General features: G+C 39.2%; 1 protein-coding gene across 2 annotated transcripts in view; it reads right to left on the reverse strand.

The window, feature by feature from the left end:
- Nucleotides 1-14932, reverse strand: part of LOC134543153 (E3 ubiquitin-protein ligase HERC2) — a 374433-nt gene that overhangs the window by 119814 nt on the left and 239687 nt on the right. For both annotated transcript variants that reach the window (XM_063388026.1, XM_063388017.1), the window contains exons 54-55: nucleotides 11827-11982; nucleotides 7421-7646 (exon numbers count right to left, since the gene is read on the reverse strand). In XM_063388026.1, the coding sequence (XP_063244096.1) occupies nucleotides 7421-7646; nucleotides 11827-11982 (382 nt within the window). The remainder of the gene's footprint in view (nucleotides 1-7420; nucleotides 7647-11826; nucleotides 11983-14932) is intronic.

Consider the following 14932-nt stretch of genomic DNA (forward strand, 5'->3'; position numbering starts at 1 on the left):
GTGTCTACTCTTCCAACAGTTATGTCAGCAGTTACTAACTCAGAACACACCATTCTGCTATCAACAGTTCAAGTTGCGGTTTTGGACTCTGCAGGGAATGCATGTACAGTTAGGGCCCTGTTGGATTCCGCTAGCCAAGCTAGTTTCATTTCAGAGAAGTGCATGCAGAGGCTACGTTTACCTCGTATTAAGGCGCACCTCCCAGTCACTGGCTTGTCAAGCACACCTGTCAATATCGCTCGAGCCTTTGCCTCCATTGTTATTGCTCCTGTTGGTGGGGTTGGGCCTCAATATGCCTTGGATGTCTTCGTCTTGCCTCGGATAACTGCGGATCTGCCTTGTGTAAAGTTGTCACCTGAAGTTAGCAGGGCAGTGTCTAACCTGAAACTTGCAGATCCTACGTTTGACACACCTGGCCCTGTCGATTTGCTCATCGGCGCTGACCTTTTTCCCCAACTGCTCACTGGAGGCAAGCTCAGTGGCCCACCTATGGCTCTTGACTCTGTATTCGGTTGGGTTTTAATGGGAAGGGTGCCCTCTGAGCCACCTCAGTGCTCTAAGTCATTTTGTGTTTCACTTTTCACATCATTCCCTCCGTTAGAGGACACCATGAGAAGATTCTGGGAGTTGGAAGAATTTCCGGCCACAAGGCATTGTTCTCCTGATGATGACATCTGTGAAAGGACATTCGTTGACAGCCATACCCGGAATGGCGAGGGTCGTTATACTGTGTGTCTGCCATTTCGTGCCTCGCAGCCGGAATTAGGTACCTCTCGTTCTCAAGCGGTTCGTCGTTTGATTGGGCTCGAAAGACGTCTCAGAGGAGACCCTCAACTGCGGAGCATGTATTTTGAGTTCATGACGGATTATCTGACAGCTGGGCATATGGAAAAGATTCCCCCCGAACAGGTGCATTCGAAACAGGCATACTACATACCGCATCACTCTGTCGTAAAACCAGAGAGCTCAACAACCAAATTACGTGTAGTCTTTGATGCGTCTGCAAAAACGTCCAATGGATTATCCCTGAACGACAACTTGCTGACTGGCCCAAAGTTGCAACGTGATATTGTTGAAATTTTGTCCAACTTCCGACTGCACATGGTTGCCTTTACAGCAGACATAAAACAGATGTACCGCCAAATCGGTGTTTGTATTGAGCATCAAGAGTACCAGCGTATTGTGTGGAGATTTGCTGACACAGACCCTATTGAAGATTATTGGCTGAAGACAGTAACGTTTGGTGTGTCTGCAGCTCCTTACTTGGCCCTTCGCACGTTGAAACAACTAGCTTGTGATGAATCTGTGGCATTTCCTTTGGCGTCTAAAGTTTTGCAGGCAGACATCTATGTTGATGACATCGTGACAGGCTCACAGTCTGTCAGCTCTGCATTGGAAATCCAGCGCGAATTGATTTCATGCCTTGAACGAGGTGGGTTCAGACTGCGAAAGTTTTTGAGTAATCACCCAGCTTTACTTGACTGGTTGCCAGCTGAAGATTTGGAAGTGCCACAGTTGTTTTGTCTTGACCCGGATAGTCAGTTGGCTGTAAAGGTGTTAGGGCTTCAGTAGAACCCAGTCTCTGACATGTTTGTGTACAAGATTAAGAGTAGCTCCATTCGTGCCACCAAACGCACCATATTGTCTACAGTTGCAAAAATCTTTGATCCTCTTGGCTGGCTTAGTCCGCTGTTAATGGTAGCTAAGCATCTGCTGCAAGTCCTGTGGTTGAAAACTGTTGACTGGGATAGTGATCTTCCTGAAGATCTGGCACATCGCTGGAACCTATTTCACAAGGATCTACCCCTGTTGTCATCCATAATGATTTCCAGATGTATAAGAGGGTCAAACTGTTGCCGTTACGAGTTGCATGGTTTTTCAGACAGCTCTGAGCTTGGCTACGCAGCAGTCGTCTACCTGCGTGTTCTTGGCCCTGATGAAGTTAAGATCCATCTGTTGATGGCGAAGTCAAAGGTAGCACCTCTAAAGGTTCAGTCACTCCCAAGATTGGAACTGTGTGGTGCCCTACTCCTTGCCCGGTTACTCAGCCATATCACTCAGAGTTATACAGAAAACATCACTGTGTCCTCGGTGACAGCCTGGACTGATTCGCAGGTAGTGTTGGCATGGGTAAGGTCATCTCCTCACAATTTGAAAACTTTTGTAGCGAATCGAGTGAGCGAACTTCAGAACCTCACTGATGCTGCCTGGTGGAGGCATGTACCGTCAGCGGAAAATCCAGCAGACTGTGCTTCACGAGGTCTACTACCAGCGCAGCTTCTGGAACATCACTTGTGGTGGACAGGCCCGGTGTGGCTGAAAGAGTCTGTTCACCACTGGCCTTCAAGCTCTCCAGGTGCTACTGAAGTGGATCCAGTCCTGCTGGAACAGAAGTCTGTGACCTTCACTACTGTTGCTTCAGGTCTGTCAATTTCTTATTTGCTGCTCCGTGTCAGTCGGTTGATCAAGCTGTTGAGAATCACTTCATTCATCTTTCGTTTCGTATTCAACTGTCGCACCTCCAGACAGAGCCGGATCGTTGATGAGTTTACCCCAAAGGACATGAACAAGGCATTGGAATTTTGGTTATTGTTTGTTCAGGCAAGTTTCTTTAGTAATGATATCATGGCTCTCAAGAAACAGCGTCGCCCTAGTCCTCAGCTTCGAAAGTTGGCCCCCTTCCTTGATGAGCATGGGCTGATAAGGGTGGGCGGCCGGCTGTCTGAGTCAAAGCTTCCCTTTGAGCAAAAGCATCCTGTGTTGTTGCCCAAGTCTAGTGCGTTGACTGACCTCCTTATTACCCACTACCACGAAAAGAATAACCATCCTGGTGTGCAGACGCTTAGAGGCATCCTCAGGGAACAGTTTTGGATTCTCGGAGACAAGGATGCCATCACTCGTCGCCTGCGCCACTGTTTCCGTTGCTTCAGACAGAGACCGGCAACTTGGCAACCCCCTATGGGTAATCTTCCTGCTATGAGGGTACAACAAGTCAAGCCATTCGCTCATACCGGGGTGGATTATGCTGGTCCCGTTTTGATCAAAGCGGCTAAAGTCCGGCGGGCACCTGTGGTTAAGGCTTTTCTTTGTATATTCGTATGTTGTGCAACAAAGGAGGTGCATATAGAGTTGGCCTCAGATCTTTCCACTGATGTCTTCCTGGCAGCATATCGCAGGCTCATAGCCAGGCGAGGTAGATCCTCAGACATTTACTCTGACTGTGGTACCAATTTTGTCGGTGCTAATAATCATCTGAAAGAATTGGCCGAACTGTTGTCTTCTGCTGCACACCAACAAACCGTTGCAAACTCTATGTCCCAGTTCGGTGTTCGCTGGCACTTCAATCCCCCTGCGGCTCCTCACTTTGGAGGTCTCTGGGAGGCTGGAGTTAAATCCTTCAAGACACATTTACGACGAGTGATTGGGGAACAGGTACTGACTTTTGAAGAGATGTACACTGTCTTAGTACAGATCGAAGCCACCCTCAATTCGAGACCATTGTGCCCTGTGAGTAGCGATCCTAACGACCTTAATGCGCTAACCCCTGGCCATTTTCTTACTTTGGAGCCTTTAGTTGCCTTACCTGAACCTGATCTGAGAGATGTTCCACTTAATCGTCTACAGAGATGGCAACTAGTCGAGCGTCTCCAGCAGGACTTGTGGCATCGTTGGCATCGTGACTACCTCCATACCCTGCAGCAACGTCAGAAGTGGCATGAGCCGGGAAATGGTCCTGCTCTCGACCAGCTCGTACTGCTTAAAGAAGAAAGACTCCCACCCCTTCAGTGGCGTCTGGGGCGTGTCACGGAACTGCACCCTGGAAGGGACGGAGTGGTGAGAGTCGCTACTGTGCGCACGTCTAGCGGGCCAATCAAGCGTGCATTGGTAAAATTGTGCCCACTCCCATACATGTGTTGAAATGGATTATTTCAAGGTGGGCGGAAATGTTTGATCGTGTATATATGTAATTAATGAAATTCAGTGTGTGACTTTTATGGTTCAGTGCGGTATGGTGCTCTGCAAGAAAACTATACTTAAGACTTCCTAGCTATTGATTCACACTAGTGCGTAGACGAGGACATTTCCTGTGTTTTAAATCTCCCGCCCTCACTGCATTCACTGTGTGAGTTGGCAACACATCCGGCTACCAAGTTTCTACAGTTGGTGTCCCTGGCGGCAGGCGGATGTAACCAGTCGTCATCATGGAGTCTGGCCGGTAAGACGTCGTTTCGGGTACACTCGGTACCAATCTGTTTTGCCGTACATGTGATGTTGGTCATCGGTGTAATACAGTCCATTTTTTCGTATGACCAAACACACACCATTTACAGTAGTTTTGTCGTGAATGAAAAGTTGCAGTAGAAAACGTAGGAAATTTCATGCAAAAACAATGTTTAGACACAGTTGAGTCACAAAATTTGTCGAAATAGACGTGATAATTGTGTACGGTGTCAGTTCACAACGACCAGAGAGGGAGGGAGAGCCATAAACACTGCTGCATGGCCACACACACTCAAACACACATGGATGCACTTCAACCCCCTCTTTCACGCTGTGTTTCTGGCTGGTTTATTTTTATATTCCCCCTCTTGTCCAGAGTCAAGCCCAGCAGCAAACTTCCACGTCACATGCAGGCGCCGGCTGGGTAGTCGCACGACAGGCGGCATACGTAGCTTAACGACACTCACTCAGGAGATATTTTATTCAAAAAATTAATATTTACTCTTGACATTTATTTAAAACCAACATAGGCTACTTATTTAACCATATAGTCAACCGCAACAGTGCAATGTAATTTTTTTTTTTACCCAAGATGGGAATTTTCACATATAGGTCGCAGTACACTTTAATAAACATAAAATTGGCATAAAATATGCGACCCATATGCGGGTAAATATGGTTCAAGTGTATTTGCAATATGAGAACACATGAATGTGTTAGTTACAGAGTTTAGATGTTTACACATCCCTGGCGAGTACTGAAAGACTCGCTCACTTTTTTTTTTTTTTTATTTATTTAGTTAGCTAGCCTATACTGCTTCTGCATATTACAAGCTTGGCTTTCAATTTCTCTAAGCCACTGTTGTGAGCTTTGTTTGGTGTTAAAGCCCACCCCACACGATGCCCATTTTCTGCTATAACTTCTGTTATACCCATGGGTATAAAAATTTTCATAAAAATTTGTATAGCAGAACCGCAGAAAGATTTCTTAACTCCATACACACGATACCTAGAATGCTAACAGAAAACCAGCCAACGCAGTTGCCGACCAAAGCAAACATATCAGGGGAGGATAAACCTGTCGTAGTCAACTTATCAAAATACTGAAAAAAAAGTGAAAGTTACACCTGTTTGTGTTAAAAATTATGTAACTTGCGGAAATATTATTTGATATTTTATCTTATATTTTTCATTTGCAAATAAATAACAAAATTGGTTTAGTATTTAAAAACAAATTAAGAGCAATTTTGGAATTACAAATATATTTTTAAGTTGTAGGTTAATTTCAAAATCTAAAAATATATAAATTTATATGATACAAGGGACAATGGGTTTACTAAATGTAGTTTATGTAAGGTTTAAATTCTAATATTAATTTAATTATACAGTTAATCAAGCTAATTTCATTGTAATAGTACAAAAATGCTACCGATTCATATATGTATGTTATATATAAGATTTATTGATTACTTATATATTTAACTACATAATTAGAGGAATTGTAACTAATATTTTTTGTAACCCAGTGAGACAAATAAACACGCACATACCGCGTAATAAATTTAAATCTTAGGTGAAGAAAAACATTTTGCATGTTTTTTTTTACCCTCACAGGTGTGTCGCTATGAAGTATCAGTTTATTCATTATTAATTTATGGACACTCGTTTCTTAATAAACGTTGGCGTTTTAATTATAAAATTAACTTTTGGTTTAAATTATTTGTGAACATGTGATTTTACTTCACTTTTTTAAAAGTAAAAATAAATCTAGGTACGTATATTGTACTATGAATAAAATCAATGGACTGAGACACCTAAATGTAGTTAATAATATTATATCATAAATTAATTCTAATAATTTATATTTGCAGAAAGCACAGTATGTACAATTTAATTATCTGTTATTTAAAAAAAAATAAAAAATTGGACTGATGAGGATTCGAACCACGTTCAAAATCACCCTTCTATCGCTGCAAATTTTTTTCAAATTCAAAAGCTTTTCATCGTGCCCTTCGCCACTACGCTACCGCAACTTCTACGAATGTGATAAGAGATAATGGTTAATATAGAATGCAACGTATTTTCATAACGTATTTTAAAATTTCCGCTTACTTCTTTCTGTGGCAATTTCAGCTTAACAAATATATTCCATAGTAGTTTTACTATTATAAAGTTTCATTTGGCATACAATTACATTTGTTACGTCCCTTAATGTTGACAATACAGACTATATACTGGGTTATATTGCAACACGTGGGTCCGCCATCTTGACGGCTCCAGCTCGTGGGTATAGCAGAAAAATAGAACACGTTCTATTACGGTTTTGGCTAAGACTTCTGTTATGAAAACTTTTATACCCAGAGCCAGACCCCTTGGAAGGGTGCTGAAATGTTACCCACACGGGAGCAGGCGCGCTAGCATAAAAATTACATGAAAACTGCTAAGGAAATGGGTGTCGTGTGGGGCAGGCTTAAGAGACCACAAATACAGCTGCTCATTAAAACCTTTATTCTATGTTGATGCAACAGCAATAAAGATAAATAAATTTAATAAAAAATATCATATTTATTGTTGCATTTCATTGTGAAAAATTTTAAAACTTGACTTGGGATGGTAATTTCTCTTGCAATTCAAACAGTAAGATAGCTTTATCATCTCTCAATCAAGAGAGTTTTAATAGATACAGAATTTTTGTTTGTAAATTTTAAGAACCAGCATTGACACAATTCTCTTTTTCCTGAGACTACTTAAAATATATTTATAAATATACTCATCAAAAGGTTTTACTGCATAAATTCTTCTTCAAAACCAACATACAGGAGGCACAGAAACTTAAAATTTCACATGACTAATGGTGATGAAGAGAGGAAGAAAGCTACATGTATAAAGATAAATGTACATTTTGTAGAAAACATTTATCTATAAAATTAAAAATAAATTCATCGGTATAGTAATGAAATATTACTTTAGTCATTTCCAAAACATATAAAAAGAAATAATGTCTGTCTCATACATCTTGGTGTGTAAAAATTCTGGTTTTGCATGATATACTACAGAGAGGACCTCCAATCAATGTTTTAGTCAGTTTTTATACATCCTGTTTCAAAAACCAGCTATGAGGACCCGTGTAGTTCCGATGAACAGTGGCTGGGAAAATAGTGGGACTAGCTTGGTCAGAAAGAACCCAGTAAAGTGCTCACCGAGAGTGGATATGCCTAGGGGATCGCTAGACGACATAAACAGCACGGGCTCATGGATGTTCGGGGACTGCAAGTTGAACATGGTCCAGGCCACTGAGTGAGAGGAGCCACAGGCCACTCTGTTCACGTGGATGTCTTCCAGGCCGTGCACCTGGGCGGGCTTCCTGTTCACTATGGTCGTTCCATTGCCCTGCTGGCCGTGGTCATTGTCCCCCCAAGCATACACCTGCAAGCCACATCAGCTGGTCACTCTACAACCACGCACCAATCCTCAGTCACCATTCCAATCACCACTGTGTTACAACAAACAAGAACTTTTGTATTCATATCATGTTGGCTGTTTTATACTTATAATCTTTTACTTCGAGGAAGGAATAGTTGTGCTGACCAGTGCAATAGGATGGAGACAAATAAGATGAATAGAATGGTATCTTTAAAATAACCTGCCTAGCAATGCACAATGGTTATTATTATGATACATAAGGCAAGTGCTATTACAATTGAACCTTGTTACAACATGATGATGAGTTGTTGATACTACACACCTTTATATAGTGACCCTAGTAGTGTGGCAGTGGTGGAACACACAGTGCACCTGGGATATACCAGGTAGAATGATTCTGCGATAGTTCGCCATTGCCATACACAGTATGAAGGCAAAAGGACAATAACCAGAAAGGAAATTTTTAGTGATGGGCCGAGACTCGAAAATTCGAGTCGAGTCGAGCGAGTAGCATCAGCTCGGCTCGGCTCGGCATTCGAGTTTAATATACTCGACGGGGCGAAACTCGAAAGGAAATTCGGGTAAAACTCTATGATAAAATATAATAAAATTGAATTACAATAAATTCTTAATATCTCCTTACGTGACTTCGGCCGACACTAAAAATTACGTACGTAAGACCAAAACACGTAATTACAAACAATGACGACAAACGGCCATATTATTTATATTTTAGTTTTACATATTGCCAACTTAACAGATGTGACCACATAGCAAAGAAGACGAACACATTTTTAATAAACAAAACACGAATTAAATTTTATAATCACAATATCGACAGAAATATTACTTTTTTTTTTAGTAAATCCGTGCTACAATCGGCGCAACGTTACAATAATAAATTAACGGTAGCGTTATATTTGTGCGCATGTTTGCGCCTGATACGCCACCAATCACGAAATGGCATTTAAAAAAAACTTTGCTCCACTAATTTTAGGAAGTATAGGTTGGCGAACATGAATTTTTTTTCCGTGTTTGTTTACACTGTTACGTTCGGCGAGATTGCGTTTTGTATAATTGTTTGCTATCCAAGTTAAGTGGCAAGTTAAAATTAATTATGAAGTATAAAGTATTTTATAAAGTGTAACTATTCAATACAAATACAAAAGCATGTATTGGTTGGAAGTGCCAGCTTGCGATTGGCCGGCAACGTAACGGCGTTAGTGTTGTAGCAATAATCTTTAAATGTATTATATTTGTTATGGGAACGTTTATTGTAATGTTGCGCCAATTGTAGCACGGCCTTACACTTCCCATAAGTGAAAGTTTTCAAAAATGTTCTAATGATTGTGTGAATCTTACCCTAACCTTCGCGCCAACAAGCCTAAATTATATTCAATGTTTTTTATTGACTCGTGAATGCTACAGGCCGCAGCTAACTCGTTCGGTTCAAAATAAGGTAAATATGTAGTTGAGCGGTATTTGCGAAACAAAAATGTTAAAAATCTGAGGTAAATATTTACAATCGCGGTAGATGCCAAAAAAAATGCTAAAAATCTGAAAATAGTTTTATTCTGTGCCCTTTCACTTCCTCTTTTCAAAACAACCGGCGGAGGTAAGAAATTCCAAATACTTTAGGAGATATCGAATTTTTTAATTTGATCATATGTAGAGACGCGGTAGATGCCAAAAAAAATGCTAAAAATCTGAAAATACTTTTATTCTGTGCTCTTTCACTTCCTCTTTTCAAATCAACCGGCGGAGGTAAGAAATTCCAAATACTTTAGGAGATATCGAATTTTCAAATTTTCATCACAATACCTGTGAATTCAGGCGGCCACCATTGTTTCTTGTTTACGAGACGAGTATGATTTATTTTTCCGCGACGTAGGTGAACGACTACATTGTTGCTTGTTTAGGAGTATCTATTAATCTCTGAAAATACTTTTACTATAGTTATGTTATGTTAGGTTAGCTACATTAAAACACTTTAAAACACTATGGACGGTTAGTTAGGTTAGTATAGCTACATTAAAATAAACAGAGAAATATAAATATTAATAAATAAAACCGAGGTTGGCCGAAGGTAAATGGTTCGGGTGTAATCGGGAATGGCAGAACTTTGTGCGTCTTGATTTACCGTTCGTGAATGCCTAATTAATTAAAATGGTCGATTAGGTCAGGTCAGTTACATTATTAATACTTTCAAACTAAGCAGACATTAAAAATAATATAAATTAATTTTAATGGTTGTTTACTTTTAAAGTATTTATAATGTAGCTGACCTGACCTAACAAACCGGGACAAAGGATGAACGGTAGGAACTCACGTAATTTTTTTACTTATTACTTGCGCAACAAATAAAACATTAAAATTTGAAACGTTAAAAACTCAGATACGTTAGAGGCGGGTACATTCCTTTGCCATTAGTAGAAAATGATGTAGTCGTTCTACCTACGTCACAAAAATAAAAAATCATAAACGTAAACAAGCAACAATGGTCGGTTCACCTACGCGGAAAAAAATCATACTCGTCTCGTAAACAAGAAACAATGGTGGCCGCCTGAATTCACAGGTATTGTGATGAAAATCTAAAAATTCGATATCTCCTAAAGTATTTGGAATTTCTTATCTCCGCCGGTTTTAATGTAAAGAGGAAGTGAAAGAGCATATAATAAAAGTAATTTCAGATTTTTAGAATTATTTTTCGCAAATACCGCTACTCTACATGTTCAAAATTTAAAAATTCCATATCTCCTAAAGTATTTGGAATTTCTTATCTCCGCTGGTTGATTTGAAAAGAGGAAGTGAAAGAGCATAGAATAAAAGTATTTTCGGATTTTTCGCATTTTTTTTGGCATCTACCGCGATTGTAAATATTTACCAAATCTGAAAATACTTTTATTACATGCTCTTTAAATTCCTCTTTTCATTAAAGCCGGCGAATATAAGAAATTTCAAATACTTTAGGAGATATCGAATTTTTTAATTTTCACAGTTGGGTGATATTTGTTAAATAAAATTTAAAAATTTCGAAAATACTTTTATTCTATGCTCTATACCTCAATTATTGAATTGTATTATTATATCAGTTAAGAATTTAACCTAAATGAATTATTTGTATTAATACTTGTATTTTAAATATATTTGATTAAGTGGGCCATGATATAACAAGACAACCATCTAAGGACTCTTAGCAATAAAGTGCAAATATTCAAGCTCGACTAAGTGTCAAAGATTCAAATAAAAATTCAGACTCGAATCGACTCGACTTGAATTTATGATCTACAAACTCGACTCGAATCGACTCGAACTAATTATTGTAAAATTCGACTCGACTCGACTTAAAAATTTGCAGGTTCGTACATCTCTAGAAATTTTCTGCAGGTGGAAAATTCCAGCCCTGGCCGGGTTTAACCCAGGACCTTTTGACCACCAGCTGTGCCATTTAGATGAAGAGGCAGAGAGGGGAAACGAAAGGGGAGGGGGAACCAAAATCCCAAAGACCTGGGCACCATGAGGTTAACAGTTGATTTTCAAGTTTTTTTTTTGTAAACATATTTGGGTTCATTCTGACAAGATGGAAATTACAAGTTAACAGCACTCATAGGAAATCTAAAAAGTGATGTGATCTGTCCAGATCACATTTACAGTTATAACCACAGTAGCTTTACCAGTAATCAGATGATTTTTAATTGTGATGTTCAAAACTTTGTACGTTAAATAATAGGGTGGGGCCCCGACAAAAGTATTTGCCACAGCCCTTAGTTTCTCTCAAAGATCCTGATTACCTGCCAGAAGTTTAAGCAACTGAGCTGACAGGTAAGCTGTTATAACATACTGTCATCTGTAAATCACATTAACATACAGTTCAAGATAGCAACTGTGCCAGATTAGCCATTTTGCAGGATTATTGAAGATCAATATAGTTGCAATTGGACTACCAAAGAAATGTTAATATATAGAGCACAAAGTTATTTTAAAAGAAATTATAGTAAGCTGCTCTGTGGAGAGAAAAAACACATGAGCTTTAATGTTTAAAAAGTATCTGATATGTTGCAAAATGGCACAACCTGGGTGCCAAGATCAACCAAAGCCTGAATCCACCCAAACAAAATGACAGAATGTTCACTGAAGAGCGCAGACTGCATGTAACTACCAGCCAGAAGCTGTGGCTCATTACCTGGCCAGTATCAGACACAGCCAGACAATGCAAGGCTCCCACAGCCACGTGCACTATCTTCTTCCCCCGGAGGCCTTCGACCAGAGTGGGCTTCCTCACGTGCTGGTCGGTGCCGTGTCCCAGGCGGAAATAGTCGCCCTTGCCCCACGTCCACACCTGCACACGATGGTAACACACAAGCATTTACAAAGAGAACTCCCAATCCTGGAGATATTTTAGGTAGCATACACTACATTCAGGACAACAATATCTTGTTTACTTCACAATATTTTTTTCATTTCCATTCATATAACAAAATTAAAAATTAAAAACTTTTATGCTCTTTTGCTTTAAAAAAACATAGAATATTTTATTAGTAGTAACAAGTGAATAGCTGCTAAGTAAAAAAATTATGAAGGGGGTGCGGATTACCAATAATAATTTTTTAAATCAAGTTAATAAAAATTTTTTGTGTGGCTGTAGCAATATAATGACAAACCACAAAAGCACATAGGTAGTCAGTTCAACAACAACTTTGCTATTACTTGTAATGTTGCAGAACCCTGCCCTCCTAATTAAATAATTTTTCTTTTAAACTGTTTTTATGCAGGTAGATATTTCTTAAAAGGTCTTTTCAAGGATATTTTACAGCTTTTATGTATGTTAGAGTTGATATTTTTCACTTGCTGAATGTTTTAAGAAGGTATTATGTATTTTATTAGACATTTTTAATCATTACTATTTTTTATGTAATTATTCACAAATGAGCCGCTGTTCTAGATTTTTACCTATTTAGGCCTACTTTTTCAGGTTATTTCTAAATGATTTTAATTTTGTAAAGTAATCTTATTATGATGGCTGTTCTTTATTTTAATTAACGTGTTGGATGATTCTAGAACAAGGGACTGTGTCTGGTGTGATGGTTAGAAAGAGAGGCATGAGAGGCCTGTAAGTGGGAGTGAGAAAGAAACAGTGCTTCCCCGCCAACCGAGTTAAAGACGGTAATTTCCCCCCTGCGTGGGAACTGAGTGATAACTGCTCTCCCACGGTGTGGGAGAGAGAACGAGAATGGAAGTCCCCGATTTCGATGTGAAATTGAAAAGAGATAGATCAGGGGAAGCCCAGAGTTCTGTATGTAAAAGGTTTTTTCATGTATTGTAACTTGTTCTGTGATTGGCTTGCATCTGTAAGTGTGAATGAAGCGTGCGTGTGATTGGTCGGTGAGGTCATGTGACGTCTACTCCCTGCGTAGAGGAGACTGTGACAAGACTTCACCAGTCGTCTGTCGATCGCTGCCCCAGTAGGTCGCGTTCGGTGGCTTCTCGCCAATTATGATGAAATTTGCTAATGGATAATTTAACGTTGGTGGTCAGAGCCAGGCCGAGTATTAAGTCAACCTAATTTGTTTTATTTTCTTTCGAACAGTACTAACTTAGAAATTGCGGCCACCTTCGTCGGCATTCGGCTCGTAGCGAAATTCGTTTTCGCTGGGTGCGGCCCTGTTTGAGGTCGCACCATCTTCGTGTACTAGTAAAAACATTACTGAAGGACGCTATTTTTTCAGTTAATTCTCATCATGCGAAATACGAGCAATTTTCGACAGTCAGATATACATGTGGAACGAGTGAATGAACCATTGGAAGTGTGTGGATTCGTCGGGGCATCCTGTGTGAAAAAATAAAAACAAAATTACAATCGGCGTTGAACATCTGTTTATTTTGTATATAACGAACCGTTATATACTAATAGAGTAATACAAAATTACAGTAATAAAACATCTATATCAAGAATATTTTATAACAAATCAGCCTTATAAAACACAGTTTTTAAGTCACAATCAAAAGGGTTTTCATCAAAATGTATTTACAGTTTTACACTAATAAAAAAAAACATTCTTCTTTTTTAAAGTTCCTAAAATTATCCAGAATTTGTTATTATTTAATAAATAATGCTCAAAAAGTCAAAACCAAACAAAATCCTGTTTTAAATAAATATTTAATAAAACAACAGAAAATAAAATTCTCATATGAATACATACACAAAAAAATAACATCAAAAATTTAACACAGCGAAACTATGCCTTAAATATCGAAGACTGGTGATAAAACAATGTCAAGTCAGAAAAAGATAATAAGATATAAAATCATCTCATTTCTTGTGATCTTTAAGTATGCTTGTTAGTTACTAAAGTTTGATTTCGACCAAGGCTTTGCCCCTTTAAATCTGGTCAGACTCCGCTCCCTTTGCAGTCCCATTGCATTTCTAAATACTCCTTCCTGGCATTTGCATCGCCGACACATGAATGCCTGTGCTGCGTGACATGTGTTTGAATGGGGCGCCACAGACTTCCTCGAGAGGACACCAGAGCTTCAGTGCTCCATCCCCTTACATAATTATAAACTAAATTGTAAACCTTTATGTTTTATCCTAAGCATTTTGTGGCACGGCACATCAGCTGGGACATTTTTGTTTATAAATATTATATTTAATTTTGCATAAAATAAAGATGGCACCGAATATTCCTGAGGCGGACCTGTGTCCAGCCGAAGCTAGACTTTGTTTGAAGAATAATATTTAAATTATTATATGTTTTAATCACTCTAGTGGCAAGAAAGTGCGCGATAATTGTAAGAGTGTTGTTTGGACTTGTAAATATTGTGTGTAATTTAGTGTATAGTGTTTGAAACATTTGAATTTTGAACTTCCCGCGCTGCTTGCTAGCAGCGCCAAGTTTTTCAAGTTGGCTGCCTGCCAAGGCAGGTAGCCCTGCAGCTTCCGGCAACGAAGCAACAGTTGTTGTTTAACCATCATGGCGGTAAGTTGTGCTATCGTGCACGCTTGCTGCCAATCGAGTTGTTCGCGAGTGAATCGTTATTAATTGTTTCGTTTTGTTTTATGGATTTTACAGTCTCGTACGTCTCTAGACAAAACATTTGGTCCTCCGGGCCGGATAGTTCCGGTTTTTTCTGGTGTTGTTTTAAACGTGATTCGTGTGCACGTGGTAAACAATTACACTTCGTTTTCACGTTATTTCGTGCGCTATACTCTCGTTAATTAGAGTATTTTCATGGTCAAGATTTCTTCGGCAACGTGTTTTAGAAGAAATTCGCAGAGATTTGGCGATCTA

The sequence above is a fragment of the Bacillus rossius genome, chromosome 1 (assembly GCF_032445375.1).
Source record: "Bacillus rossius redtenbacheri isolate Brsri chromosome 1, Brsri_v3, whole genome shotgun sequence".
NCBI classification, from domain to species: Eukaryota; Metazoa; Arthropoda; class Insecta; order Phasmatodea; family Bacillidae; genus Bacillus; species Bacillus rossius.